The 26,643-nt window shown below is 37.3% G+C and overlaps 1 protein-coding gene across 5 annotated transcripts in view; it reads right to left on the reverse strand.

The window, feature by feature from the left end:
• Window positions 1-295: 295 nt before the first annotated feature.
• Window positions 296-26,643, reverse strand: part of LOC135093160 (Bardet-Biedl syndrome 7 protein homolog) — a 301,301-nt gene continuing 274,953 nt past the window's right edge. For all 5 annotated transcript variants that reach the window (XM_063992082.1, XM_063992083.1, XM_063992081.1 and 2 more), the window contains 7 exons: window positions 25,886-26,038; window positions 23,046-23,183; window positions 18,279-18,491; window positions 6,255-6,359; window positions 6,054-6,155; window positions 5,764-5,911; window positions 296-5,541 (listed from right to left, as the gene is read on the reverse strand). In XM_063992082.1, the coding sequence (XP_063848152.1) occupies window positions 5,399-5,541; window positions 5,764-5,911; window positions 6,054-6,155; window positions 6,255-6,359; window positions 18,279-18,491; window positions 23,046-23,183; window positions 25,886-26,038 (1,002 nt within the window). In that variant the 3' untranslated portion in view covers window positions 296-5,398. The remainder of the gene's footprint in view (window positions 5,542-5,763; window positions 5,912-6,053; window positions 6,156-6,254; window positions 6,360-18,278; window positions 18,492-23,045; window positions 23,184-25,885; window positions 26,039-26,643) is intronic.

The raw sequence follows: 26,643 nt of genomic DNA on the forward strand, positions 1-26,643 counted from the left end.
GCAGTGAGCAGTGCTAATGGGGTAGTTTGGTAAACTAGTGAGTGTAACCAGGTAGCAGCACCAGACATGTTCCCTTCTCACACATAGGAGTAATATCAAATATGCATACAGTGTCATTCTATATGCATAAAGATACAATGAGCTTATATAATATACTTTTCTACACAATTCCTTCTAAGTCGTAACACAGGTAAAATTGATCTATACTCATGAACAAAAGTATTTAAGTTGATTTTCTAGTTAACTGGCATTTAGATTTATTTGGTCACCTTCAGATTTCCAAAAAAAGTACACCACTGATCAGAAGTTTATTAATACAAAATGACAATAAAAATTAAGACGTGTCTATGCCACTTAAAGCTCCAAATTACATAGATCAACTTCCTAGTATGTGGAAACAACAATTTTAATTGAAAATAGACAACTCGAGTGTCCTGGCAAAAGTAATGCTGTATATCTAACCAAAACAAACATCTGACTGGCCCACCTTAGTTGAAGTTAACAAACATGTGATTGGACAACCAGTTAATCCCTGCTGCAGTGTCCATGCCACTACTCTATGAACCTGTATTCCTCTCCCATTACACCAGAGAGATGTTTGTTTTGGTGATCAATTACTTTGCCATGTTGCTTGCTTCATGAAAAAGATGCTAAAATCCTCATGAAAATAATTATATCCATATATTACAATGTTACTGAATATGTTGTGTCATACTATATAGCAGTCTTATTTTTTATCTTTTTTCATTATCCAAATCAATAAATTTTAGACTTGTAATATGCCATATTTAAAATATTGATAACAGTATTACTAAATAATCATGAAAAATATTTATATTTTGACCAACTCAAAAGTATCCATACAAGATGTATAAAAGTTGATGCATAATTTCAAAAGTACTGTAATGATCAATGTTCTATGCATTTGTATGCACATGAGATTTACAATAACAACACTTTAGCTCATGTCACTAAGGGATATGCAGTAGAGACATCTTGTTGGATTAGTGCCGAAAACTCCCCCACTGAAATGCCCCCACCAACCAACCTCTTTCATGAGTGGTAAAACAAACCATTTCTTACATCAATTAAATTATTTTTAATTCAGGAAAATAGGAGGCACATTGAAGGGACAACCTTTAAGAGTAGTGCTTTAGGAATCATTTGAAAGATTCCTTGGTAGAGCTGAGCAGTACTTCAATACATTTCTGTATTTAGAACAGTATTGTATACATTGTTTTAATTCAAATGCAGTATTCAAAGAATTAATGAGCATTTGAATATAATGAATTTTAATGTTAAAAATACATAAAAAACATTTTTTTTATATATCAGTTAATTTGGCCATAATCCTTCCCAACTATTTGGCAGCAATGAATGGTGGAAATGGGAGCAGCATGTCCACTCTCTGGGATTTTTCCCCATGATCTTGGAATCCTGGTCATTACCTTGTGATATTAGGAATTTATAGTAAATGGCAAAAATATGCATTAGCAGAATTAAAATGGAAGTGATATATTTAGCATTTAAATAAGAGTGTGAAATGTGTTCAGTATTCAAATATGCCTTAGACACTTTTTCTTGAGAAAAAATAATAATAATAATAATAATTACCCTGCATTTAATGTGACCACAGTACAGATGCCTAGGCCTGTAAGCCTATGCCTATAGGTGTGGAACTGAAGCAGTAATACACAATGCACAAATATTGTTACTAATAATAAAATTCTCTCTCTCTCTCTCTCTCTCATACACACACACACATACACAGAGAGAGAGAGAGAGAGAGAGAGAGAGAGAGAGAGAGAGAGAGAGAGAGAGAGAGAGAGAGAGAGAGAGAGAGAGAGAGAGAGAGAGAGAGAGAGAGAGAGAGAGAGAGAGAGAGAGAGAGAGAGAGAGAGAGAGAGAGAGAGACACACACACACACACACACACACACACACACACACACACACACACACACACGTGGTTTTTTATGTGATGGTAGTACTGCACAGCTACAGCGCTGCATCACACCAGATGTGAGGAAAAAACACACACACTCTTAGGGATTTTGGCACCCAATCTCTTCTTATTATTCATCAATGATCTTCTAAACCAAACTTCTTGTTCTATCCATTCCTACGCTGATGATACCACACTGCACTTTTCCACATCTTTTTCATCGACGTCTAACCGTTCAGGAAGTAAACAGTTCATGCAGGGAAGCCACAGAACACCTGAGTTCTGATCTAAAATTTCTGATTAAGGCAGAGCAAACTTAGTATTGTTCAATGCCTCAAAAACTCAATTCCTCCATCTATCAACTTGACACAACCTTCCAGATATCTGTACCATCTCATTCAATGACATTCAACTGCCCCTCTCTTCTACACTGAGCACCCTCGGTCTGTCTTTTACTTATAATCTAAACTGGAAACTTCACATCTCATCTCTAGCTCCACAAGTAGCTTCCATGAAGTTAAGTATTCTGTGTCGTCTGCCAGTTTTTCTCAACTCCGCCTTGTCCCCCACCCTCAGCTACTAACTCTGTACAGGGGCTTTATTTGTCCATGTATGGAATTTGCTTCACATGTATAGGGGTGGGGCTTCCACTCACACAGCTATTTTAGAGAGGGTGGAATCAAAAGCTTTTTTTTGTCTTATCAACTCCTCTCCTCTAGCTGACAGTCTTCGGACTCTCTCTCATCACAGCAATGTCGCAGCTCTTGCTGTCTTCTATCACTATTTTCATGCTAACTGCTCTTCTTATCTTACTAACTGCAAACCTCCCCTCCTCCTGCAGCCTGGCTTCTTTCTCTCATCCCTATTCTGTCCACCTCTCTAATGCAAGAGTTAACCAGCATTCCCAATCATTCATCCCTTTCTCTGCTAAAGTCTAGAACTCTTTGCCTACTTCTGTATTTTCTTCTTCCTATGACTTGAACTTTTCAAGAGGGAGGTTTCAAGACACTTATCCTCTCTCTCTCTTTTTTTTTTTTTTATCTGATCTCTAGGGGAACTGGCATTAAGTGGGCCTTTCTTTTTATTAAAAGTTTTTGCGCGCTTGGCCAATGGCCCTCTTGCACACACACACACACACACACACACACACACACACACACACACACACACACACACACACACAAATACAATCTTTTTCATAACTTTATGATGAAATATAATAAAACTTTTCCACAAAACATCCTAGTAAAATAAGGATGCATCTTATGTAGAGGTGCATCTGATACACCGGCAAATACAGTACATTTTTCCCATGTATGGGTATTTAGTATCTACATACATTCAGTGTATTCAGTGCCCAACTCTACTCATGGCCAGATTGAGTTTAACTCAATACCTTTACAGTGTCCCCTCAACATACCATTATTGCATAAGTTAAACTTTTTATCACTATATTCCTTGAGTGAGTTGACAACACCAACCCAACTACTAGTAATACCAGCAGACAATTTCTTCTATATTGTACACTTCTTATAAAACCTATCCTGGACGGACTTATGTGAACTCTTAGATTCCTAAGCAGATCTCATGAGTTCTTCACTGGCTTTGTTTTGGAAAATGGGAATGAAACTGATGTATCACAGAACTTTTGTAACTTGTTTACATCTCTAGGAGTTGGTTTATCTTGGTATATTTGGCAAAAGTCCTCTATTTTTCCTGCTTTTACATGCTCTTCAATTCAATAATTCAAAACATAGTTCTATGACTTAATCAGATGCCAATTTATTTTTATTATGTAGGAGGAACACCAGCCAAGGGCAAAAAAAAAAAAAAAAAAAAAAAAAAAAAAAAAAGTTATTGAGGCACTAGTCTCCATACACAGTTGAAAGCATTAATCAGAAATACAGGATAAGTGTGTTGAAACCTCTCTCTTGAAAGAGTTCAGTCATAGGAGATGGAAATACAGAAGCAGGCAGAGAGTTCCAAGTTCCAGAGTTTACCAGAGAAAGGGATCAATGATTGAGAATACTGGTGAACTCTTGCTTTAGAGAGGTGGACAGAATAGGGGTGAGGGAAAGAGGAAAGTCTTGTGCAGTGAGACCGCGGGAGGAGGGGAAGCATGCAATTAGCAAGATCAGAAGAGCAATCGGCATGAAAATAGTGACAGAAGATAGCACGAGATGCAGCAATGCGGTGATGAGAAAGCAGCTGAAGACAGTCAGTTAGAGGAGAGGAGTTGATAAGATGAAAAGCTTATGATTCCACCCTGTCTAAAAGAATGGTATGAGTGGAATCCCTCCTCCACCAAACATGTAAAGCATGCTCCATACATGGACAGATAAGGCCTCTGTACAGAGTTAGCAGTTGGGGAGGGGGGAAGAGAAAAACTGGCAGAGGCAGCTCAGAACACCTATCTTTACAGAAGCTGTTTTAGCTAGAGATGAGATGTGAAGTTTCCAGTTCAGTTTATAAGTAAAGGACAGACTGAGGATGTTCAGTGTAGGAGGAGGACAGCTGAGTGTCATTGAAGAAGAGTGGTAGTCTGAAAGGTTGTGTCAAGTTGATAGATGGAGGAAATGAGTTTCTGAAGCATTGAACAATACCAAGTTTGCTCTGCCCCAATCAGAAATTTTAGAGAGATATGAAGTCAGGCATTCTGTGGTTTCTCCGCATGAGCTGTGTACTTCCTAAAGGGTTGGACATCAATGAAAAGATGTGGAAAAGTGGAGGGTGGTATCATCAGCGTAGGAGTGGATAGGACAAGAAGTTTGGTTTACAAGATCATTGATGAATAACAGGAAGAGAGTGGACGACAGGACAGAACCCTGAGGAACACCACTGTTAACTGATTTAGCTGAAGAACAGTGACCATCTACCACAGCAGCAACAGAACTGTCAAAATGGAAACTTGAGATGAAGTTGCTGAGACAATGATAGAAGCTGTAGGAGGATAGTTTGGAAATCAAAGCTTTGTGCCAGACTCTATCAAAAGCTTTTGATATGTCCAAGGCAACAGCAAAAGTTTCACCAAATTCTCTAGAAGAGGATGACCAAGACTCAGTAAGGAAAGCCAGAAGATCACCAGTAGAGCGGTCTTGACAGAACCCATACTGGCGATCAGATAGAAAATTGTGAAGTGACAGATGTGAATCTTCCTGTTGAGGATAGATTAAAAACTTTAGATGGGCAAGAAATTAAAGCAATAGGAAAGTAGTTTGAGGGAAGTATTTATTTATGTGGTGAAGGGATTTACTACTTTTACTTGAAAAAAAGTGATCATGTAAAACTTGTAAAAATAGATGCACATGTAAAAAATGGGAATAATTTTGATTCAGTAAGAACTAGTGAGTCACCAGTCATAAATGCTATAGAACTCATGAGACCACTCTGTGCCCTTGTATCAAAAGGTGCTTCATACAACAAAAAAGATTTAACCATACACAAGTTATTCCCTCTACTGTGCTTGAAAGAAGTTTGTAAGGTGCTGGATGTTAAGATTACCATAGTTATCCAATATTTCTAAGAGTTGGGGAACACGGCTCTTGACATTAATACCTTTAAACTTATACTTGTCGATGTACAAGTCTGTAATCATACCTGAAAAAAAAAATTTTAAATTACACAGCTAGTAATGATATATTCTAATGAGGCTAAGAAGTAAAACCTAAAAATCTATCAATTCTTTACATATTAAGAGTCAACTTCAATAAAATTGTAGCATTACCAAACTCCAAATTCATAACATACTTCATATGGTCATATGATAACCATATACAATAATGAATCTCCAGGTTTTCACAAAAGATCAGGTACACTTACCATAAAGACGCTCCAGGTGACATGGCTGTTTTCGGTACTGTGCTTGCAGATCATCTGCATTGTCCAGAATGTACTGGTACTCAGGGGAAAGAAAACTTGTGTCTGATTCATGGGAACTCAGTTCCCTCAGGGCATCTATCAGTGAAACCTAGAAAGGTAATATGTACATCAAAATCACCTTCTTATGAAGTTGTATTTTTAAGAAAACATGAATTAAGATTTCATACAATGAGACTATGTAATTATTACTGTGGGTATGACTTTTCCATAAAAGGAGGAAAAAAACATACCTGCTTTGCCAACATGAGCTGTGCACCGAGCCGTGGATGAAGGAGCTGGAGGGCATGTACCACACTCTCCTCACTCACCTCACAAGAAATGTCCAATTGAACCTAATGCAAGAAAATTGTAAATTACTTGACAAAAGTGTCCATTCACATATTTGATGTCATGTAACATCAGTAATTCAAGTGGAAACTAACGGGTCATACTTTTTTTCGTGTTGCCTCCTTGGTGAGCACATCTTTGAGGATTGAAATGGTTGAGATGTTATCTGATTTAAAGATGGCTTCCTTCGCACTATACACACAGTGCAGCTGTTGACAAGTACATAACACATTAAACATAAAAAATCAATACATCATGATAATACAATGATATTTAAGGTTTATATATATATATATATATATATATATATATATATATATATATATATATATATATATATATATATATATATATATATATATATATATATATATATATATATATATTATAGTGGGACCTCGGTTTTTATTTAATTCGTTCCTAAATGCCGTTTGAAATCTGAAATGTTAAAAAACTGAAACTATTTTCCCCATAGGAATCAATGTAAAATAGATTAATCCATTCTCAGACATCCGTCCACCATGTCTTAGTGGGTAATGACTGATGCTCCCACTGCTCAGATAGTTTTTTTTTTTTTTATATATAGGAAGGACACTGGCCAAGGGCAACAGAAATCTAATAAAAAAAAATGCCCACTGAAATGCCAGTCACATAAAAGGGTCAAAGCAGTGGTCAAAAATTGATGAATAAGTGTCTTGAAACCTCCCTCTTGAAGGAATTCAAGTCATAGGAAGGTGGAAATACAGAAGCAGGCAGGGAGTTCCAGAGTTTACCAGAGAAAGGGATGAATGATTGAGAATACTGGTTAACTCTTGCATTAGAGAGGTGGACAGAATAGGGGTGAGAGAAAGAAGAAAGTCTTGTGCAGCGAGGCCACGGGAGGAGGGAAGGCATGCAGTTAGCAAGATCAGAAGAGCAGTTAGCATGAAAATAGCGGTAGAAGACAGCTAGATATGCAACACTGCGGCGGTGAGAGAGAGGCTGAAGACAGTCAGAGGAGAGGAGTTGATGAGACGAAAAGCTCCACAATATCTCCACAATATCTCCAGCTTTGTTTTTTTATTTTTATCCAGAAAGGATGTATTGAATGAACTTAGTAACATAGAACTCATCAAAAGATACTGCTTAGACCATGCAGGCATTCTCTTTGTCACTGATCAAGTGAGGGAAGCCTTACAGAGTGACAGAGAGGAGCAACCCACTTCCTTCCACAATGTAGGTGATCATAACACTTAGACAACTTGCTGCTGGGAAGAGCTACTGGGAAAATGCAGTTGTGCAGTAGTGATGGCATTGTGGGTCATAGAGTGAGCCACAGGAGGCTAGGGATTACTCCTGAGTGCTGAACCTTGTTTGCTTACATCGAGGTTCTTCAACAAGATCACATTTAGCTTATTTCAAAGACTGAAATACTGTCATATCCTCGTCTCTCTCCTCCAAATATATAAAAATTAAGGAAATATTCATAGAAACTATAAATTAGTAATAAATGGCAGCTTTTGCTATATCTTGTAGTATTTGAAATCAAGTAACTTTAAAAAAAAAATGAATCATAGTATGGCAACTGAAGCAGTTGCAAGTTAAAAATTTTGTTCAAAAACTGAGTTGTTCGAAAAGGGAGACATTTGATAACTGAGGTTCCGTTTCATATATATATATATATATATATATATATATATATATTATATATATATATATATATAATATTATATATATATATATATAGTATATATATATATATATATATATATATATATATATATATATATATATATATATATATATATATATATATATATATATAATATATATATTATATATATATATATTGTTATGACTCTAGATTCACCCTCAAGATCACAGCTGCCACAAACTTGGGTCAGCTTCCCAAAACTACCTCCTGTGTAGTTTAGTGCAGGGCGAACATACGCATTTACAAGGTCCTATAGGCATCCTGTAATGATTAAATATATAAGGTCACCAACCTGTTTCTCCCACCTACAAGAAAGGGATTATTACAACTGCAAACTAACTTGCTGAGAAAGAGTTGCAAACCACATGCTAGGTGGGCACAGCTACAACAAAGGACACACACCTATGAGGTTTATAATGTTCTGTGAGCTGTCTCCCACTAAAGACAGAACCACCCACACTCACAGAACATTATATCTTCCTGTTGGTCAGCAGTATAATTACAAACTCACAGTGGACAGGCCAGTATCTACCTAAATATGATAAAACCTGGGGAGAGAGGAGACAGCTATGCTCAACAGAGAATCTCCATTTCCTCTGGCTCCAAAGCTCGCAATAAAACTCTGAATCCCAGTAACATTTAATGGCACAAAATGATGATGACCCAAATACAACACAACACAGTACCCAAGAAAATTACACCCATCTCCCCAACACCACACAATGACAACAAACACAGGAACAAGTGAGGGGGACTTGTGGTCAACACAAATCTATCTGGCACAACACTCATTCAGCACCATAACTGGTGTTTACCCTACTTAATTGGCAAGGGCATTCTGCTGCTAGCTCATATGCAATACTAACTAATAAGCACCCTTGAACAGACTGTATTTCCTGCCATATAAGACATACCTAAAAAAAAAAAGCTCCAAAAATCACCTTGCATCTTATAACCTGATAGATAGGTTTGGGTAGCCCTATCGGTTATGGTTATGGATACTAGAATAACACTTAAATACCAATGTTTTGACCCCAGAATGAAATATATATATATATATATATATATATATATATATATATATATATATATATATATATATATATATATATATATATATATATATATATATATATATATATATATATATATATATATATGTTATTAGATAATGATTACAAATCAAAATAGTGCTAAAAATTACTAGATAATGATTATGAACCAAAATAATACTAAATCATAAAAGGCCTGTAGCATCAAGATCAAAATCAGAGGCTTTAACATATACAAGGAGTGTTTTGTTTACCATTTCAAATCAACAGTTGGGTAGGAGCATTATAACTCTTCAGCCAATAGTGGAACATCTTGAACACAGAGAAATGTAGAAAACAACATAAGGTGGTATCATAGTCCTAATTGTTCAGTGATGGTTATGATCACTGATAAACTGGTATGATATTTTTTACTCTACTGTGTTGGTTTGAGCTGCAACTTGGACCAAAGCCTGATTGAGAGGCAGGCTATGAAGTTCTGGGAAAAGTGGGGCTTATTTTATTTTTTCTAAATATCTCCTGCCAAATTATGGATGTGTCTTATACTCTGGTGTGTCTTATGTGGCATGAAATATGGTATATCCCAACCCTCACAACAACTTAAGTGCATCCATCCCCACATGACCAGAGGCCCAACCAGACAAAGGAAGCAGTGTTGCCCTGCGTGCCTCAAGCATGGGTGAATCGCATGACAAAGGACAAGGTGAGGGACAGGAGAAAAGACTGGAGGAGGGGGAGGGAGAGTGACAAGCCACTAGCCCCCTCCTCACACTCATCACTAGCTTTGCTCTATCAAGACAATTATCTTATAAAAATTATTGCGAGCAAACTACAAGGCCTGGGGGGGGAGCTTATTATGTTATAGGCAAGGACAACTCTTTCACTATCAAATATAGTGGACTCAACATGAGGTGGGAAAAGAAAGGTATTGAATTTAATTTAAGAAAACTAGTTAGGCATGTGAGATTTTAAAGTAACTGAGCAAGAGTGAACAGATAGTTATTGCACCTCAGGCACATTCTCTCTCTCTCTCTCTCTCTACCTTTATACCCCTTCCCTCCCTCCCTCGATCCATCCCACCCATCACTTAAACACTTAAACACTTAAACACTTTAAACACTTTATTATGTTTGTCATTTTACAGTTGAGTTAAGAACTTAATATAATTTTATAACAAACAAACAGCTCTCTCTCTCTCTCTCTCTCTCTCTCTCTCTCTCTCTCTCTCTCTCTCTCTCTCTCTCTCTCTCTCTCTCTCTCTCTCTCTCTCTCTCTCCTTCCCTGCCTTCCTCCTCTTTCCTCTTCCTTGTCCCATATCTCTGACATATAAGGGGGGAGGGGAGGTGACAGGAAGGGGCGGAGGTTTAAGACAAGATGAAAGAGGAAGGAAGAGGAATGGAAAAAGAGGAGGAAGGGAAATAACTGGGGAAGGAGAGTACATGGGGCAAGGAAATGGAGGAAGGGTGAAAGAGGAGGATAGGTCAGGGAGAAAGTAGAAAGAATAAATATAAGCAACAAGGATGAGAAGTGAGTGAAGAATTAGAGGAAGAAAGGAAGTATTGAGAAATTGTTCTCTCTCTCTCTCTCTCTCTCTCTCTCTCTCTCTCTCTCTCTCTCTCTCTCTCTCTCTCTCTCTCTCTCTCTCTCTCTCTCTCTCTCTCTCTCTCTCTCTCACACACACACACACACACACACACACACACACACACACACACACACACACACACACACACACACACACACTTTGGCTCATGACCTGTACAGAGAGAGAGAGAGAGAGGAGAGAGAGAGAGAGAGAGAGAGAGAGAGAGAGAGAGAGAGAGAGAGAGAGAGAGAGAGAGAGAGAGAGAGAGAGAGAGAGAGAGAGAGAGAGAGAGAGAGAGAGAGAGAGAGAGAGAGACACACACACACACACACACACACACACACACACACACACACACACACACACACACACACGATTTTAGATGTGATAGTACTGCACAGCCACAGCACTGCATCACACTAGATGCAAGGGCAAAACACACTTTTTTAGGGATTTTGGTGAAACTTTTGCTACTATCACAGACATATCAAGAGCTTTTGATAGAGTCTGGCACAAAGTTCTGACTTTCAAACTACCCCTATGGCTTCTATCCTCTCTGTAACTTTATCTCAAGTTTCCTCTCTGTTTTATTGCTGCTGTGGTAGACAATATTCCTCAATGATTTAAACCAAACTTTTTGTCTTATCCACTCCTATGTTGATGATATCAACCTGCACTTTTTCATGTCTTTTCATAGATGTTCAACCCTTCAGGAAGTAAATGGTTCATGCAGAGAAGCCACAGAAAGCCTGACTTCTGATCTCTCTAAAATTTCTGACTGGGGTAGAGCAAACTTAGCAATGTTCAGTGTCTTAAAAAAAACTCAATTTCTCTATCTATCAACTTGACACAACCTTTCCTCTTCTTCAGTGGCACTCAACTGTCCCCCTCTTCTACACTGAACATCTTCAGTCTGTCCTTCATAATCTAAGTTGGAAACTTGACCTCTCATCTCTAACTAAAATAGCTTCTATTAAGTTAGGCATTCTCTGTCATCTCTGCCAGTTTTCCTCATCCCCACCAGCTGAAAATTCTAGACAGGGACCTTATATGCCCATGTATGGAATATGCTTCAAATGTAAGGGAGGGGGTTTCTCCATTCATACTGCTATTTTAGAAAGGGTGAAATCAAAAGGTTTTTGTTTTGTCAACTCCTCTCCACTAACTGACTGTCTTCAGCCTCTTTCTCATCACCACAATATTGCATCTCTTGCTATCATCTACTGGTATTTTTACAATAACTGCTCTTCTGATCTTGCTAACTGCATGCCTCCCCTCCTGCAGCCTCCTTGTAGAAGACTTTCTTTTTTCTCTCATACCTATTCTGTCCACCCCCCTAATGCAAGAGTTAACCAGTATTCTCAGTTATTTATCCCTTTCTATGTTAAACTGTGGAACTCCCTGCCTGCTTCTGTATTTCCTTCTTCCTATGACTTGAACTCTTACAAAAGAGAAGTTTCAGGACACTTATCTTTTTTTTTTTTATCATTCTATCTGGCATCTCTATGGGAACTAGCATTAAGTGGGACTTTCTTTGTTTTCAAAATTTTTGTTGCCCTTGGCCAGTGGTTCTTACATAACACACACACACACACACACACACACACACACACACACACACACACACACACACACATTTTTTTTCTTTTTCAATAAGTTAAAGATGAAACAATTTTTTTTCCATAAAACATCCTTGTAAAATAGAGGTGTGTCTTATGCAGAGGTGCATCTAATACACCAGCAAATAAAGTACAGTAAGAAATGCCTGCCTTCACAATGGGCCAAGGATTATATACTGTGTATATGTGTATATACAGGTAAATTCCTATTTATGTGAAATATAGGTTCATTAAGACACTGCATGATTAGAAACTAATTACACCATTAGAATTAAAGTATATGGTTGGGGTATGGAGATTTGACCATGAAACACTACTTAGTATATGACAAAAAATATAACATAAACATAATGTTGAATTGTTTTAACCTTAATTATAAAAACTATATAATTACTCACATGTCCTCCAGAGACACACGCATACACTGCTTCTCCTGCCACACACATACATGCACGTGGCACACTTCACGAATCTTCCTCTACCTCTGCTGTTGCCCACCTCTCCTCCATGCACACACATCATTAATCCTCTTCTTCCACCTCCTCAGACCCATCCACTTCCTCAGGGTCATACACTTCTGAGTCATTAAAGTTGCTTCCTTTCACTTTTCCACTTTTTCCCACTTTCTTTCCTGACACATTTCCACTTTTTTCCACTTTCTCTCCTGACACACTGTGTCCTTCCATACTTTCCACTTCTGATTCATTCACTTTTTCTTATTGCTTTTCAGTTTTAAGATAATTAAACAATGTGGGGTGAATTTTCTGCTTATCCAGATCTTTTAATATTTCAGAGTAGCAGATCATGCCCATGACATTTCTTGCGATCAACGTTGGGGCCATTTTCTTCCAACTCTGTCAGACCATCTTTTATTTTGACCAATGCGCTGTGCAGGTTATTCTTTGTCAGTACCCGATCTTGTTCAAAGTGTTGGGCCTTGCCTTCTGCTGCTGCTGCTAGTTCTTGCTCTCCCTAAACACAATAAATCTGACCAATGTTACCTTAAAGGCTCTAGGGTTTTCTGAATGGTAGATCATGAGGAGCTTTAATTTGCAATCTCCCTCAACACTGGATCCAAGCAGCAGCGTCAGTCATTCCTTCGATGACTTAAATCCAGGTGCTGTTTTCTCTTCCTCCATGATGTACAATGTTTGGCATTTTCTTTTTTTCCAGTACAGACCTGTTTCGTCAAGATTAACCCTTTCCTTCCGGCGCTTAAATTATTTTCCCGTTTTGTATGACGGCTAAAAATGGTAAACCTAGAAATTGTCAGAAAATTGTTTGAATACTAATAATTATTTTCTCTTTGTTATTCTGAATACAATGATATACTTTGTAGCTCGATGTGACATCTCAAAGTTGAGTTTATGCCTTATAAAGGATTCCTCCTCCTCCTCCCGCTGTGTGATCCGTCATCCAGAAACAGCCCGGAGAGCGATGACGCCGCGCGCACACTCTCTCTCTCTCTCTCTCTCTCTCTCTCTCTCTCTCTCTCTCTCTCTCTCTCTCTCTCTCTCTCTCTCATCTTGGAGGGGAAATTGTACACTTCCAATGAGAGAGAGAGAGAGAGAGAGAGAGAGATTTCATCCCTTTTCATATCAAGTTTCAGGCAAATAACATTATCTCTCTCTCTCTCTCTCTCTCTCTCTCTGACAAGTTACCTTCTACCATTTTATTATAAAATCAAAGATAATGAAAAAATTACCATGAAAGAATGATAGGTATCATCTCTCTGTTCTGATAAAACAGGTGGATCCTGTAAATCATTTTCCGAGTACTCACTAATATCTTTGCTTTCTTCATCTTCTTCTAAATATTCACTGTCACTGTCTTCAAACTCAGAAGCACTGCTAAATACATATGTTGTGTCCTGCTCCATGGTGAGTTATGATCTGAGATCCTTGGCTCTTATCAGGATGTCTCTTCACACTTATCATGGTGCTTTCCACCCGGCGAGTGCTTTCCACCCGGCGGGTCGCAGGGGTTGGCAAGTATCGCCCGGAGAAAGGGAAAATAGCTTAGTTACCGCTAAATTTCCAGAGCTAGTGACAACACTACATGTGGAAACATGCCAGACACTTCCACTCACACCATCTGACTCGAGAAACCGCGCTTGGACCTCAAAATTGAGGCGCGAAAATTCTTGATTACCGGTATGATCGCCGTCGCTACGGACGCATTTTTGCAATCGTATATATACGATTGCTGGAAGGAAAGGGTTAAAATCTTGCTTAGCTGAATATTCTCCTTCCTCCAGGATTTTTTTTTTAGGGATTTTGGGTATGTTTTTGCTGCTTTGGTGTCTGCAGACGCTGATTCTCCCGTCATCTTGATGTGGAATCCTTGGCGTTTCTAGAACGCCCACAACTTGCTCAAAAGTTTTTATCTTCTTCCTCAGTTCCAATATTGTGTATTAGACTCTTTGCTTTCTCTTGAATGATGGCCATGTTGATGGGGACACTTGTCTTGTTTTCATGTTCAAACCATGTTTTCAGCATTTTCTCAATCCTCTCCACCACCACTGGTCTTATATATGATGATCTCTAGGCTGATTTTGATGTTCCAGCCTGCACACTTGCCTTTATCTTGTCTGCATTCTGTCACACAGTATGTAGAGTGCTCTCCTTCAGTCCTATAGCTTGTCCACAGTCACAAGTCACTTGCATGTAGGTATCAATTTGGTGGTGTATAAATTTCATGGTTAGTCTGTCACTGGCACAGTTTGCACACAGCACATTTTTCACTAAACTTTCCACTTGCTGTAAATCTATGACAGATCTCAATATTTTACATCCTTTTGGTTCTTGTTTTTCTTCTATTGACAACGATTTCCTTTTCTGTGACCTTGTCTGAGCACATGCTGAGCAAGACATCCTCAACAGGTGGTGGTGGTGGCAGGGGCTGTGTACATCTTGCTAATCATGCTTTTGCTGCCTTTTTACACTGTTCACAGTGCAGTTCTACACACTTGTTTGACCTAGGCATATTGTATGAGGTATTTGGGAAGAGAGAACTGCAATTACACTGAACAGATAAATGCAGCATGTGGTATGTATATATGTGTGTGACACTCTCTCCCCTCCACTCATGCCTCAGGCAGACTGCTTGGTATCGATTTTTCACTCCTCTGCGTCTCCAGCCTTGAAACCTATAAAGTTGCCAAACATCCCAAGAAAATAGTGAAAGAAATCCTGCAAAATTTAAGTGAAAAAAACTGTGAAATGAAAGATGAATGGAAGCTGTCAAGGGAGGCATTTAAAAGGATGGACATAAACAAACATGCCCCCATGGCCTTTTAAATGCATAAAAGCTCACGTATTGTCTTAAAACTACTGGAAATTGCACCGAGATCATTCTTTGATTTTTCAGTGTACTTAATTCATTTTAACATTTTGGTCAATTTATCATTCTAAAACCATTATCCACTCCCTTACCGGATGGTCATAACAACAGGTTACACAAATGAGGTTGCCAGCTTATTTCACCCACCAACAACTGTCAAATCACTAACATCTGGGAAAGAATCAATAGCCATGTTCTGGGAAGAGACAGTCACAACAAAAATACTTAATTGGACGAGGTATAATTCCTCGCTGGACAAATGACCCTCAGCAACAAATTCAACCCACTGTTCAATGAAGTATTATATCCTCCAGCCAAGAAGTGACATTTACAGCCTCTTGGACGGTAGGCCTTGATAGGGCCTGAGGAGGGAGTAAAGTTTCAATATATAGCTATACACTTAAAGTCCTCTGCTGCCAAACACTCTACATGTGCCTTGACAGCTGTAGCATTTAACAAAACACCATGTACACAAACAAACTACCCACAAAAACAAACAGGAGGGTAGTCCACCTCTTACTGTCAAAAGGTATTTGCTTGACAATGAGATGAGGAGTCACATTGTAATATAATATATCAAGTGCCTTGCAAGAAAGTGCACTCACAGACAGGCTGATGGAGACTCTTAAATATTACACACATAAGCAGGGGCATACTGCATTAACTCTACTCAAATACACCTTAAAAAAACTGGCCTGTCTAACTACATTCCTCTCAGTTTCCTCCAAACAACACTGTCTCCCACAGTAAGTCTTTCTCTTGTAAGCTATGGATTGTGATTGACTAGAACGTGAGAACACAAAGTCTGTGCTTGTCACAAGGGTGTGAGTCATGTGAGAGAGAGAGAGGGGGGAGGAATGGGGGCAGCCCACCCTCCCCGCTCACCTTGCACTCACACGGCGTCACTGGCACAATATAACAATTAGTTTCTGAAAATTCTGGTAACTAAACTATGGGGCCTGGAAGAATACTGATTATGATACAAGAAAGAGGAATTCTGTAACTAAATACTGTGTGAAACTTGAACTGAGAGGACAAATGGAAATAGGGTAAATAAAATGGGGAAGAGGGACAACTAAACACAGAACAATTTTACAGTAAACTCAAAGCCACTGTCATACGTCTAACATTTGTACTCTTGTTTCCTTTCTTCTTATTTCTTTCTCTCTCCCATCTCCTTCTTTGCCTTTCTCTCTCTCCATATGTATCTTTTATCCTTCTAACTTGCTGTGTGCAACAATATATATATATATATATATATATATATATATATATATATATATATATATATATATATATATATATATATATATATATATATATATATATATATATATATATATATATATATATATATATATATATATATATATTGTGACAATAATTATATTTATACCTAAAAAAAAAAAAAAGGAATACTCATATGAGGTGTGTGGAAAGAAATGTGAAGTGTGGCAAAGACCAGCACTTTCATACCCATCCTACTTCCTGAGGCCTCAACTAAAGGAGATTGCCACTCCTGATCCACCTCACCACACCATTCTAACTGCAGTTTCAAATCTCCACTTAAAACAGCAATGTCTCTGGCTTAAGTCTAAGCGTTTCTTATTTCTGCCTGACAGTTCCCTCAGTTTACTTCTGATCCTGGACCCACACTTACATAGAATTAGGATTCACTTCTATGATTGCATCCTAAGATTAGAGGAAAATCTATGGCAATTTAAAAAATAGGTAAAAATTTTGTTTTCTAAGCATGTCTTAATAAGGCCAGAAATATGTGAAGTTTGTGGTACATAAAAGAAGTGTTTGGTTTGGACAACATGAAACATTACTACCGAGTATCAAAAAGTGTAAAAATACTAAGGTCCCATTAGTTAGATCATGGTCCAAATGTAAGGTAATGTTACTACTGCACTATCATGAATCTATCAATTTATATATCTATCTATCTGACACCTCACTCCCTCAAGTCTATGGTATAAGAGCCTCCAGCTCTCTATCCAGCTCTCTATCCAGACATTTCCTTCTTGCTTATTCATGGCTTCTACTAACACTGTCATGAAGAAGTGCTACAATAAATTTGGTTGACTAAAATGGGGTAACAAAGTAATCTAAAATCAAAGCAAAGATTTACCTGTTTATCTGTCTGTTTTGATGCCTTCCTTGTCAAAAGGCTAACTATAATAGGATTCTATGGGGAAGTAAGCAACCAACTCAGAAGAGGATGGCTGGGATATGCATTGGGACCACTGTAACCATAGCAAATCCTGATAACACAGATATATACTGTAGTTATATTAACAGCTAGTATTCAGTGGCTGATTGGCTTAAGACACTTAATGTCCTAGTCTAAAATTGTGCAACTTTCATACAAGCTGTCACCTTGCACTACCCACACTGATACCCACTATCCAGACATATCTGAGTGCTTCCCCATAACTGAATTTATCCAGGTTGAGTGCCACTCACCAGTTACCCAAAGGAAAACAGCCACCTCTAAGAAGCAAATCAATGTTGCACTAATGAATCCCCATCACCACTTTAAGAACATTAAAGTGGAAAAGAGAGAGTGGATCCCCAGCTCAACACTATCCTTCTATAGAATGTCAACAAGAAGGAAGACAATGATAAGGTATGGTAGAGAACACCAACTTTTCACTTCTAGAAGAAACCAGACAACTCTACCAGCAATATAAAGATACAGTTCATATTGTAAATTCTCCTAATGTGAGTTTTTTCCCACAATATAATAACTGCATATTATAAAATCATACTGTAGCTAAAATCTTAAATCAAAGAGATAATTATAAATTGAGGAGTAAAAAGATCTTTAATACCTGAGTTTCAAGAAAAGTGGAGACAAAAGTGAACTCAGCCTGTTCTCCTGTTGGTGTCCTCTCAGGCAGCTCAGGTAGACAGAACACTACCCAGGAGTGTATCTCAGGGAAAGTGAAATGTCCCTTAAGGGTAAGCACATTGTAGGGACGGTTGGGGTCGAAGGAGTGAATACGAGAATGGAGGGAGAGCGGCTTGATGCGGTACTGTCGAACCTGAAAATGAGGTGTTATAATTTAAGTTCGTGAAATTCTGCTGTTTAACTTTAGAATAATCATCCATTTCCTGTACATATGAAGTACCATTCAAGAAAAAGCAGAAAACATTTTGTTCCTTATATGTATTAGTAAATTTGTGGACAACACAGACAGGTAGGTAACAAGGCAGAATCTTGATGTAGTCACCCTGCAGACGGATTTATATAGGATGAATGAACGGACAGATGGAAGGCAAATGAAATTCAATATTAGCAAATATAAAGTAATCAGTGTAGGTAAGGGAAATCCACACAATAGATACATGATAAAAAAAAAAGACGCTATGGTAAGATCAAAGGATGAAAACTATTTAGATATAGATACCTTAGATATTCATCAAAGAAAACAAAGCACAGAGGCCAGTAATAAATTGAACAGTGTGTTAGGGTTCATCTTGAGGAACATTCAAAATAGAGGTCCTAAGGTAACATTAAAGTTATATTAGGTCAGACCTCATTTAGATTATGTTGTGCAGTTCTGGCTCCCATATTACAAGAAGAATATAGGTTTGTTGGAATCAAAACAAAGGATAATGAGTAAAAAGATGTGAGGGATGAGAAATTTTCCTCATAGAAGGAGAATGAAGTTTATAAATTTACATCCCTTCAAGAGGTGCCATTAGGTGGAGTAAGGGATATAACCATAGGTGGGCATTATCACAATAAATTATTATGATAATTTATTGTAATAACCATATCTGGTTATCAGCTATCCAATAATTATTCTTCCCGCGTTATTGATTCATTGGTATCGCCAATACTTTTGGTCCCAAACTAACAATAATCAATATTTTTAGTTTTTGGAACATGAGCATGTTCAAGTTTTTAACTTTCAAAATCAAATGTAATTATTTTACTTAAAATAGAACTTCTCATTACTGAAGAGACAGGATAAACATTGAATTTGAATTTTTTTCTAAGATTTTTCAGTTTTCTTAGGTAAAGATAAAAATAAAGATTTGGAGTTATTGATTTTTTACTTAAAATATCAATATCATTATTGCTAGTACTGGAATTTTGGATTTATCAATTTATCAGTTATCAGTTATCAAATGATAACTTTATCACCATCTATTAATTATCAGTTATCACCAAAAAGGTTATCATTATTGATATTTTTTTTCGTTATTGCACCCAGCTATGGATATAAGGGTATATGGATATAAGGGTATATAAGGGTTTAAAATCCTCTAGTTCAGTAATCAGGATAGGAAAAGAAATAAGTGGTGGATGCACAAAATAGACTTAGAAATCAGGTTCTTCATGCTGAGTCATTAAGGAGCTTTAAAAGATTAGACACATTTATGGATAAGGATGATAGGTGGAAATAAGTAGGTATATTTCAAAGAGAGACTGCCACATGTAGGCTGAATGACTTCTTGTAACTTCCCTTATCTTTGCATTGTCTTATGCTCTTGCCTTATGTAAATGTACTAACACTGTAAACACAAAAGTGGGGGTAGGCTGAAATGCTGTTTCTTATGAGAGTTATCATGAGTTGCTCACATTTTTCCAAGTGGTTGATGGACTGCAATACTTATGGCAATCTTGCAACCTTCCACTTCAGATTAAACACATTTGTTACATTAATGACACTGTACAAAATAATGTTTCTTATTATTTACTTTGGAAAATTCTTACACATCATTAACAAATTACAGGCATTTCATTTACAGGATGTTTACCTTATTTGTTAGCCTCTCATTAAGACTCAATACATTACTGCCACAAAGAACACCTGACACAGCAGTTAACTCCACCACTGGGCACAGATGTAAGGACTTTCTCCATACCTCTTTCTAAGGCTTCTAAAGTGGCCACTCTCCTCCCCCCCCCTCCTCTCTCTCTCTCTCTCTCTCTCTCTCTCTCTCTCTCTCTCTCTCTCTCTCTCTCTCTCTCTCTCTCTCTCTCTCTCTCTCAACAACTAAACAGTCTGTGGCTGCCATCAGTGTTTCTTGAGATCCTTGAATATCATCATTGCTATTACTCACTACAGCAAAAATCCTGTCTTTTGACATCCATGTTACAGAAATCTGGTGTTTCAGCACTTTTACAAAATAGTCCCATTCTGAAAGTTATCTGATCTTTTGGCACTTCCCAAAAGGTATTGGCATGTGGCAAGTTTAAAAAGGGCACTGGAGAGCTGCACTCATGTGCTGCCACGTGTAGGCTCTACTGCTAGCTACAGCACCTGTGGGTATGATGTTGTGTGGTGTATATGAGAATATTTTTGGTATAAAAACTTGGAATATATGAATAAAGTACTAGACTGAGGAGGAGAGGAAGGGAATATTAGCACTCCAAAGTATAACAGGAACAGAGTAAAAAGTTAATATGAGAAAAGTCTATTGTGTTTACATTGCCATGTTTGTCTTTCCATTCTGTCTTTGTGAATGAAAATCCACGATTTGTTGAGGAGCAGACTGACCAGCAGATCATTTTAAGTGTGACAAATCCTTTGGAGATGAAAGAAGAGAAAAAGTGGAGGAGGAAGAGCCAAAGAAGGTTTAGTGGGAGAACGCTAGAAAATATCTCAGTTAATTTATCAAGTTTGCTGAGGCTGAACTGGTTTGTTTTCTAGAAATATCCCTTGAAAACATCAGTTGTGTTTTCTGCAAATGAGTAAATAAATAGTTGCCTATGTTCTCATTTATTCATTGCTAATATACATGATGAAATTCACATCTTATCTTTCAGCATATTCAATGCTTTTTACCCTCATAAATGCAGAGAAAGGACTTTTACTGTATGTTTTTTATTTTTTTTATGCAAGGCCACTGGCCAAGAGCAACAAAAACTGTATAAAAAAAAAAAGGCCCACTTAATGCCAGGTCCCATAGGAAATTCCAAATAGAAAAATCAAATAATGGAGGATAAGTGTCTTGAAACCTCCCTCTTGAAAGAAAGTCATACAAAGGAGCAAATACAGAAGCAGGCAGGGAGTTACAGAGTTTACCAGAGAAAGGGATGAATGATTGAGAATACTGATTAACTCTTGCATTAGAGAGGTGGACAGAAAGGGGGTGAAAGAAGAAAGTATTGTGCAGCAAGGCCATGACAGGAGGGAAGGCATGCAGTTAGCAAGGTCAGAAGAGTAGTTAGTGTGTAAATAGTGGTAGAAGATAGCTAGAGATGCAACACTGCAGCAATGAGAAAAGGCTGAAGACAGTCAGTTAGAGAAGAGGAGATGATAAGATGAAAAGCTTTTGATTATATCCTGTCTAAAAGCATGGTATGAGTGGAACCCCCCGATACATGTGAGGAATACTCCATACATGGAAGGATAAGGCCACTGTACAGAGTTAGCAACCAGGGGGGTGAGAAAAATTGCCCTAGACGACTCATAACACTTCACTTTATAGAAGCTGTTTTAGCAAGAGATGAGATGTGAAGTTTCCAGTTTAGATTATAAGTAAGAGACAGAACAAGGATGTTCAGTGTAGGAGAAGGGGACAGTTGAGTGTAACTGATGAAGAGGGATTAGTTATCTAGAAGGTTGTGTCGAGATGATAGATGGAGGAATTGAGTTTTCAAGGCATTGAATATTATTAAGTTTGTTCAGCCCCAATCAGAAATTTCAGTGAGATCAGAAGTTAGGCATTCTGTGGCTTCCCTGTGTGAGCTGTTTACTTCCTGAAGAGTTGGATATCTACAAAAATATGTGGAAAAGTGCAGGGTGGTATCATCAGCATGGGAGTGGATAGGACACAAAGTTTGGTTTAGAAGATTATTCATGAATAATAAGAAAGGAGTGGGAGTAAGAACAGAACCCTGAGGAATACCACTGTTAACAGACTTAGGAGAACAGTGACTATCTACCACAGCAACAATAAAATGGTCAGAGAGGAAACTTGAGATGAAGTTACAGAGAGAAGGATAGAAGCCATAGAAGGATAGTTTTGGAAATCAAAGCTTTGTGCCAGACTCTATCAAAAGCTTTTGATATGTCTAAGGCAACAGTGAAATTTTCATCAAAATCCCTAAAAGAGAATGACCAAGACTTAGTAATAAAAGCCAGATCACCAGTAGAGTGGCCTTGATGGAACCTATACTGGCGATCAGATGGAAGATTATGAAAAGATAGATGTTTAAGAATTTTCCTGTTGAGTATAGATTAAAAACTTTAGAAAGACATGAAATTAATGTAATAGGACAGTAGTTTGAGGGATTAGAATGAACCCTATTAAGGAACACACTGAATGTATGTAGATGAACTTCCAGCAAGAAGAAAAGGTACAAATTGACAGAGTTGGAAGGGACTAGGCAAGGTGCAAACAAGAAGGCACAGTTTCAGAGAACAATAGGAGGGACCCCATCAGGTCCATAAACCTTCCATGGGTTACAGCCGGCATACTTTGCTTCTTGCACCATTTATATTCAACTGAATTCTTTAGCTATTCAAAAGAAAATAGGGCATCAGAGGGATATATAGATAAAGAAAGATAGATAAATAGGCATATAGAGAGATAGACATACATAGAACATGGAGAATAGTTACACAGAATATACACACCTGACAACACTTGGGCTGCAGTCTGGGAGTGATGTAAGCCTGTAGTGTGCCATATTGTCCTTCAATGGTTCTGATCCGTACCTCCAAGCGAGTGGTATTAGCCTGACATCGATAAGTTGCCAGCAAGAAATTTCCACTCTATAATAAATAATAAATTAATTAATAAATATAAGTAATAGAAGGTTCACTACATGGAGTGTAAAGATTCAGTTAAGCAGTTAAAAATCTTTCTCATTTCCACATAAGATTGCCATTAAGCAGTATCAAATTTATGAGAGAAACACACTTTCTTTTACAGGGAAACCTCAAAGGTAAAAGCAGTTAGGTTTCATTTGACACTTGTATAACAAAACACATAATCATTGGTAATAGACAGGTTCTGTGATACCATTGAGGGTAATTTCTTGAAGCTGAAATAAAGAATACCAAATGCAATAAATAGGTATGTTTATTGTACACATACTATTACTGGAACTTAGAGAAAGCAACTGGAAAGACAGAATAGTATGAGACTAACGTGACTGAGTTGGGAGAGGCACTTACTATGCTGCTAACTGCCAGAAGTTTCTCACTTAGACTGCATAACATGTCTTAAATCACCATGATATATTCATCCAGTTACACATCCTCAAAGTTATTAGCAGCAGCAATAACTCTTCCATTATTTACCACAATAACTACTAACTTTAACCATATAACACAACAAAGAAGACTATAACACATCTCATATTTGGTGGAGTGTATGGGTGAAGAGTTGCTTCCCTGTCCCCTCCACCTGCCATATAGTGGTAGATCTGCTATTTTTTTCACCCTCACTCTTCAGTTTTTACGTCTCATTCCTCTAGTAACTAGTCTATTAGGGCTAGGATGATGCCTCCTTTCATTCCTCTCCTACAAATGATTGAGTCCTCTCCTTACCCATGCTAGCCATATTGTCAACATCTAACATCTGCCACTGTCATTTTCAATTATCTATTATTATCAGTACATTAGACAGAATGCAGTGATGACCTGAGTGTGTGTGTTAATAATTTAATCAGTGGGTATTGTGTGGTACTGCTACTACCCATCACCATCCTGTCTGCCTCTCAATTAGCTCCTTTTTCCTTCTATTCTGAAGCTTATCTGTCATTCTTTCCTCCCATTGCTCTACTCCAGCACTTGCGGAGGCCTCTGATGCCATATCACACTTTACAAACTCCAGGGGAATAGACTAGTAGTAGTTACGACATTTTATTACAAGTGGTTTACAAGGTCAAGATCCATTGCCAATCCCTCCCATAAGCAACATTATCCCCAATTCAATGTTAAATGGAGTGTTATTTCCCTTCAAGGTGTCAGACAAAACTGCTGCACCATCCCCCAGCTTCCATCTACACTACATGCATGGCTCACTACCATACCAGCAAACATTTACCTTTCTTTGCAAACAATATTAAATCTTCTTTCTTTTTTGTACAGAAGCTAGTTTTCTCTATTGTTACATCTAGTGCAGTGTTGTTAAATAGAAAATCTTAGTTGGAACCTCAAGGTTTGTTGTTATTTGAAATTTATTTGTATTCTTCTAAATCTAATATATGGTTTTCAATATACAGAATACTGTACTTCAAACTCCAGAGTCCAGCAGCATGTATGAATCTCTATTTGTTTTCATCATATTACATGTATTAAATGTTTGGCAAACTAATACACCACAATGAGGAAAGGAAATATATAATTTGTTTAAGTACCAATGCTAGTTGAGGCATCTCATATTCCTTGCTTATGCAGAATTTGAAATATCATGTACATGATTCTTTATTTATATTTTTCAATAATTGGCAGTATGGTAAGGTCATGTATCTAACATTAAATACTCATTAGATGTGGATTCTGGTAATTACATAAGCAAACCTAAATTATTATAGCAGCTATAAAAAAATCTTTTGACTATTTCAATTTATTACATATATAAACTATTGATGTTAATCACACAGTAACATAACCAGTATGTGTGATTACTTATATGACTACCATAGTTACATAATTACAAAGAGTGGTATAGGGTGAAAAATAAATAATGAGAATGATTCTGGATGAAAAATGACAATCTGAGGCTGATAGGAAAGTCGCTAAACTGGTCATCCTCCCTACTCATCACCTTCACACTGCCACTCTCTTCCATCTCACTCTGCTCTGCCTCTTGTGATGCCTTTCCATGTTTTGCTATCTTTTTGTTTGCATTCCTTTTCCTCTCCAACAAATCCAGAAAAATTACCAGTAATGTCATCAAGATTCTCTATGTTTTCATAATCACTCTTGTCTCTTGTCCCTCATTTTCATCAAGATTTGCCACATACCCAAGCTCATGACATTTGTTTAAATGACTAGTGGTAACTGTTTATGTTCTTTCATTTGCTTCCCTTTCATAAGATTCACTGAACTCCTGGTGTAGTTTTTGTTACATCCAAAGAGCCTGAGGTAACAGACTGGGTAGAGGCAGTGATGGTGGATGAAAATCCTGTCCTCAGGTACTTGGCTGAGGTGGCAACACATCTAAACTGCACACCCAACATTTTTTTTTGTTAGGATTCAAAACTTTCTCATTAAATTTAATTATGGGTAGTGTTGCAGTAGTCTCATTAAACACAAATTAATGAGATCCAAACTCATTAGATGTGAAATCTTAATGTACATTTTATAAAATAAAGTCAAGAAAAACAATTACTTCACACAGATGGATATACAGTATATGAAAAAAATTCTAATATTTTTCTTACTATAAGAATAAAGATTTAGAGGCATAAATAAACTGGAAATATTAAAAGAAAATATAATGCAAGAATGGTTGAATCACTCACGTCAGGGTCACAGGTGCTGTAGCTCACAACAGCTGAGTTCTTCTCCACATCCAAAAGGTCAATGGGAACATCACTCTGCAGCAGCACATTGTCTATTGCTGTCTGCACCTCCAGGCTCAGCAGGTATGATGCATCACTACGATTCAAGGTCATCTAAAAATACCAGATCAAACTTATAGTAAAATCTTCAGAAGGCAAATAAAACAAGATAAAATAAAATAAAATAAAATAAAATAAAATAAAATAAAATAAATAAAAGAAAATAAAAGAAAATAAAAGAAATATAGATAAGCAAATATCAGTTTGATTCATAGGTAATACAGAAGAATATTTAATATAAATAAGGCTGGATAAGGACACAAAAAAAAAAATATATGCTTAATTGTGGTTCCTAAAAAGAAGTATGAAGGAAGGCAGTTTCAAATGGATTGGCAGTTAAGTTTGATACTCCTCTCTTTAAATAATTAATTGTGTAAGAAAAAGCAGAAAAACAGAAACAAGATGAGTTTATGAGTGCAAAATATAAAGGAGCAAAAATATCATGGTGGAAGTAGAAAATCTTGTGTAGTAAGGCAGTGGATAGAAAGGGAGGTGAGATGTTCAGTTCACATGTTCAGAAGAGCAATAGTCATGAAAATAATAGTGGAACATAACAAAGTATACAACATTGCAATTTAATGTGAGTGACTGAAAAATGTTAATTTCAGAAAGCATCACAATACAGCTTTAGGTAATAACAGATAATACTGGTTAAAGTG

The sequence above is a fragment of the Scylla paramamosain genome, chromosome 42 (assembly GCF_035594125.1).
Source record: "Scylla paramamosain isolate STU-SP2022 chromosome 42, ASM3559412v1, whole genome shotgun sequence".
NCBI classification, from domain to species: Eukaryota; Metazoa; Arthropoda; class Malacostraca; order Decapoda; family Portunidae; genus Scylla; species Scylla paramamosain.